At 45.3% G+C, this 5,316-nt stretch overlaps 1 protein-coding gene across 1 annotated transcript; it reads left to right on the forward strand.

Moving 5' to 3' along the window:
- Positions 1-577: 577 nt before the first annotated feature.
- Positions 578-5,115, forward strand: irx6a (iroquois homeobox 6a). Its single transcript, XM_020512694.2, has 7 exons — positions 578-685; positions 1,582-1,845; positions 1,995-2,104; positions 2,346-2,656; positions 3,037-3,612; positions 4,112-4,225; positions 4,807-5,115. Exons 1-6 carry the CDS (start codon positions 620-622, stop codon positions 4,222-4,224), a joined length of 1,440 nt encoding a protein of 479 aa, XP_020368283.1. The 5' UTR covers positions 578-619; the 3' UTR covers position 4,225; positions 4,807-5,115.
- Positions 5,116-5,316: the final 201 nt, after the last annotated feature.

Below are 5,316 nucleotides of genomic sequence, written 5' to 3' on the forward strand. Positions count from 1 at the left end.
GTATGTTCAGCTAGACACCAGGGGCCTCGGTTAAAAAAAAAGGACACCAGCGCAAAATGCAACCCTTGAAGACTGTCACAACCTTTCAAATTCACCAAGATTCCCTCAATACGGTGAGCTTCGGGATATTTTGCAATGTTTACAAATAAGACCTCCAAGTACCTGAGCAGCCGTCGGTACACATCAGAAATCAAGGTAGAGCATTAGAAACAAGTGTTGAATGCATCTAGGAATATTCCATGTTGCAGATGATTGGCAAAGATACCGTTCTATTCATACTGTCCTGTCGGTTCGGGATTAATGTGACGTCACTCTGATACCCTTCCCTGGATGAGGAAAGGAAGGAGAGTGGCAAATTATAACCAGCAGTAGCCTATAGAGCAGGCTGCACTTCCGTCCGGGCTTTATTTTTTAACCCTCTTCGGCTAGATTTCATCCATAACCATGCCTTAAATTGAACACCGGTTAAGCTTTGAACTGCCAGTGTACGGAGCCTTAAGATTTTAAAAGTGGGATCATTGCTAATGAAGCCAAAGGCCATGTATGTAAATATCTCGGGAAGAAGACGCATCCCGAACTAAGGTTTGCTCCCCAATCTATCAGGAAGAAATCTTTTCCTATGGTGGCACAGGGAGCAGTGATGTCGTTCTCTCAATTTGGATATCCATACAACACGGCGTCCCAGGTAGGAATGGACACCCTATACATGCAGTGAGTCTTCAGTCTGGGCTGCCCTGTATTCTTTAGCACGTTGGTGTTTTTTTTGTGGGGGTTGGGTACTGTTTCAGTTGATAATACCCGATACTAACCCCCTTCCTTCTTTCATACAGCCGAAATTTTCACACTTCATTCTTTTTCATGTTCGTATTAGCGAATGTGCTTTTTTTCTTCTCCATACTTAGAACATTTTCTGCAAAGGAACGTTATTATTAACTTTTTGGGTGTTAATTCCATACTCCAATAAGTTCCACCATCCCTGTACTGTAAAGTTACTTTTAGGATTTATAATTGTGTGGCCATGTTGAAACTTGCGCATTTGCCCTGCACCGATAGTATTGGGGACACAGCTTCCTCCAGGTGCTTATCTCTGCGCTCAACATTTCTTGTTAGTTTGATTGCGTTTTGCACTTTGCAGTTTATTGTAAACTAGCCGTTCCTAGTAACCAGTCCAATTCCCCAAATTGCATTGAATGTGGTCATTTGCCTGTTCGCTCAATCATTATTTCATAGTTCCCATTCTCCTCGCTGTATATAGATTCAAGTGCATGTTCCTTTAAATACTTCCCTCTGCTTCAGCGAGGATGTGAAGGCATTCCACGTTTGGATTCTCTTCTCTCCTGCTTCCTCAATAATTTACACTTTTTTTTATTTTTACAATTCCACTGTATAACGATGCTATGCAAACTCTTTCCTCTTGCTATCCCTTTATTCTGTTGCAATCCCACTTTATGTTGCTTTAATGAATTTAGCTTCAAGGCATACGGACTGCTGCGCCCATCTCTGCATTTCCCTGCACTTTACAATGTTTTGATCTGCTGAAATGACGGTTGGTTGCTGCCTTCGTTATTTCTCTCCGTCCAGTTTTTCGTGTCCGCCAGTCCCGGTACGACGTGCTGCGAAGCCGGCTCCAGACCTGTGACTGAAGGCTCCGCTGGGCCGGCCCAGGCTGCTGTTTGCTGCCCTCCCTATGATAACAGACTGCTGGCCAACGCTAGGACCGAGATTAACGCGGCGGCCGCGGCCCTGGGCATGTACAACAGCTCTCCCTTTGCAACTACAGCCAGCCCGGGCTACGGGAACTACCTTGCGTACAGTACCGACCCTTCAGCCTTGTACTCCTCCCTGGTGAGTAACAACCTTCGGGGTAATCCACCCGCGATTCCTTTACACTGTCTCCTCTCCCCGAGCCACTCGCGTTTGAGCTATGTTTTGTTTTATTTTAAAACAAACTTCTCGGACTATTTTGTATTGTGCTTCTCCCATCCCTTTTACAGAATTCGCAGTATGAAATTAAAGACGGCGCTGGGAGTTTACATTCAGGAATTGCAGCAACAGCTACCTACTATCCGTATGACCACTCCTTGGGGCAGTACCAGTATGACAGGTAAGACCTTTGATCAAGACAAGTAGTAACACTCACACCCTGAGCAACAATCAAAGTGACCTAAGGCAAAGTGTGTTGTATTCTGATGATGATGCGGAGTTAAATACATTTATTGATCAGTGCCTTTGTTCCTTGCCCAATACCTACACACCTTTTTTTTTGTTCCCAACGTTCTACCTTTTGTTTCCAATGCAGCGACCACCGGCTCGATCTCTCTGCTTCTTCTTTTATTCGTTTTCAGGTGCGGCACCATGGACTTTAACAGCAACACGCGGCGTAAAAACGCGACCCGAGAAACCACGAGCACTCTGAAGACTTGGCTACACGAGCACAGGAAGAACCCTTATCCCACCAAAGGCGAAAAGATCATGTTGGCCATCATCACCAAAATGACTCTGACTCAAGTCTCCACTTGGTTCGCGAACGCCAGGAGGAGGCTGAAGAAAGAGAACAAGATGACCTGGTCACCGAGGAACAAAGGGGTGGACGAGAAGAAAGAGGACTGCGAGAAAAAGGACGGGGACGAATATAGTGCGGAGAGCGTGGCGAAAGGTGGGATATCACTCACATTTGCAAAGGCACTGTCATGCACTGTTTGAGCAAGATCTGAAACTCCCTTGAGCTGGTTGACTGTCTGCAGTGGATGCAATTATATTGTTAAACAGCCGGAGGGCAAACATACTGGGCCAGACATAGAAAGTTTGAATGGGTTTAGAAATCTAACGGAGAATACGAGCACATTGTCCGAGTATGAAGGAGCTTGACATCTTGTAGATGCCAGTCATGATGACCCACTGTAGATCCCATAGTAAGGTTGATTCAGATTTGTTCTCACGGTCGTATTCGAAAGAGAAACTTCAACAGTTCGATAGTTAAAAAATGTTTCAGTATTACAGAGGTCAATACTAATCTCTTTGAATATGTACACACAGCTGAGAAAGAATACAGAGATGACAAAGAGTTGAGACTGAGTGATCTGGACGATTTCGACGACGATGAATCGGGGAAAATGGACCAAGACAAGGCGCCATGTGGCATCAGTGCAAGGCAAGCCCTGGTGGAGACTGAGGGAAGTGACTGCAGCGTTTCGCCTCCAGGCAATCCGCACACTTTCTCCTGCTCGAAGGGTGATTCCAGCCTTGCACCCCACTTTCTAGAAACCAACAGCAATAAGCCACCTGTTTCTACGGCAAGCACCAGTCTCCAGCAGCGCTTTGGGACAGCAGAGAAGCCGAGGATTTGGTCTCTGGCGCATACAGCAGCCTCCAATACTCTGGTGGCTTGTGAGAGTGGCCATTCCCGGACAGTTAGGTACTGCGCCGAGGTGAGGCCGAGCCAGGCCACAGTCAACCAAGTCGATGATATCCTTTCTCTCCGAGACTCTTCACATGCAGCCCACATTCTGAGAACTTCTGCATTCAATTTGCAAACGCTTGTGGCCACTGGTCAGCTGCACTGTACTTCCTACCCTGCTCTAGACAACTGCCAGTATACACCAGGGACTGAAGGTACCTCCTGCACATTAGCTGTATCTCCAGTCACATCAGCTGTTGTCTTAACATGCCCAGAATGGCAGCGGGCGAGATAGTGACAACCCAGCTCCCCCTCTTTTTTTTTCCATTCCGTGCTGTGTTATTTTCAAGATGTGTATGAAGGTATCTCTTAATTACACCGAATACTTAGCTTCTAGTCGGCCTGGTGATGATGCTGTATCCTGGCATACGCCATTAATCGCCCCTTAGTAAGAGTTGAGCACCGGTTTCAATCTAAACATGGTGATATTATTTTACTAACTGTGCTTTATTACCTCATACCTCTCGCGTTCCTAACCAGACGCACAGAGCCTCTTGTTCCAGAATGAATGAGTTAGTCAGAAAGCACGCACCTATCTACATTGCTACGTGTGAAATCAGTCATGATTGTGAAAGAAGGATAGGTCACTTCAAGTTGTTTATTCCCGAATAATTAGCGGTGAACATCTTATGAAAAGGGATTGTGTTTTTTCAGGATTTTTGAGACATGCGAAACCTAATGTGGGATCGGCAGAGATGACGGAAGCATGCCCACTGCGCCAAGAGGGGAAGATAAGGAGAGCCTTCAGACCTGTCCTGAAGAGGTGAGGTAGGTGACAGTTCACGGTCCACCCCAACCCTCCCAATCAATTACTTTTGCTGCAGGGACGCGGTTTGGGTCTCTGCACGGATGTGAAGTTCTCTTGTAAAAATCTACTGCAGGATCCATGAAATATTTGACATGCTGGCAGCGCGGCCAGAAGGAGGCCGAAAGCTGGTGAGCTTTACACAAGTTTGAAAGTCGCTTCAAAGTCATCTAGGCGCGAAACGTTAGCTTGCTCCCTCTCCACATGCTGCCCGATCCTTTGCGATTTCCAGCATTTTTCTTTTTGTTTTCAGCACAGATTCCAGCATCTGCAGTAATTTTCCCCTTCAAAATCATTGGCTTTGCTTCATTGGAAAATAAGTGTGACCATCATTGGATGCTTAACAGTGCAATGTAAAACAATGTGGCCATTGTTCCGAATTTCGTTTTCATTTACAATTCTACATATTGACAATTAGCTTGCTGATGTTAGAGGGTTGGGGGGCGCGGGTGTGGAATGGGTAATCAATTTACAAATAGTTTGAGTCATTGACGATTTTGTTTTATCTTTAAACGTGCCGTATTCTCTTTTATTTCCAAAACAGGTTTGTTTAAAACAAGACGCCGTAAACCAAGTGGATGCTGCACAACTCCTTTTATTGTATGCACTAGTGATTGACAATACACTGGAAATGAGACAGGATCCGTTTCTCCCGAGCACTGGAACTGACTTTCAAACCGATTCGCTTCGATTTAACCAGTGGCCAGTGATTCTGATCAAGAGAAAGCAGAAAAGGGTCGCTTCCAACGGTTTTTCCTTGCACGGACTTATTTGTTCTAACTCGGGAAAAAATGTACAAGAATCAGGGGAGGCCATTGGGCTTTTAGACGAAATATACCTTACAATAATAATGAAAGCCCTCCACATCTTGCCGCTTATTGCTTCTGTTTTCGATTTTCTACCGTTTTAATTGGAGCACGCTTTGTTTGCAATTTACTCTTTGGTTGAAAACTATTTTGCGTTTCATACAGATTCTTATGCTGGTTTACATTAGACTTCACCGCCCCACCCCAGCCACTTTATTTAGTTTGTGCTGTGAAATGGGAATAAATTA

Source organism: Rhincodon typus, chromosome 15 (genome assembly GCF_021869965.1).
Source record: "Rhincodon typus isolate 14 chromosome 15, sRhiTyp1.1, whole genome shotgun sequence".
NCBI lineage: Eukaryota > Metazoa > Chordata > Chondrichthyes > Orectolobiformes > Rhincodontidae > Rhincodon > Rhincodon typus.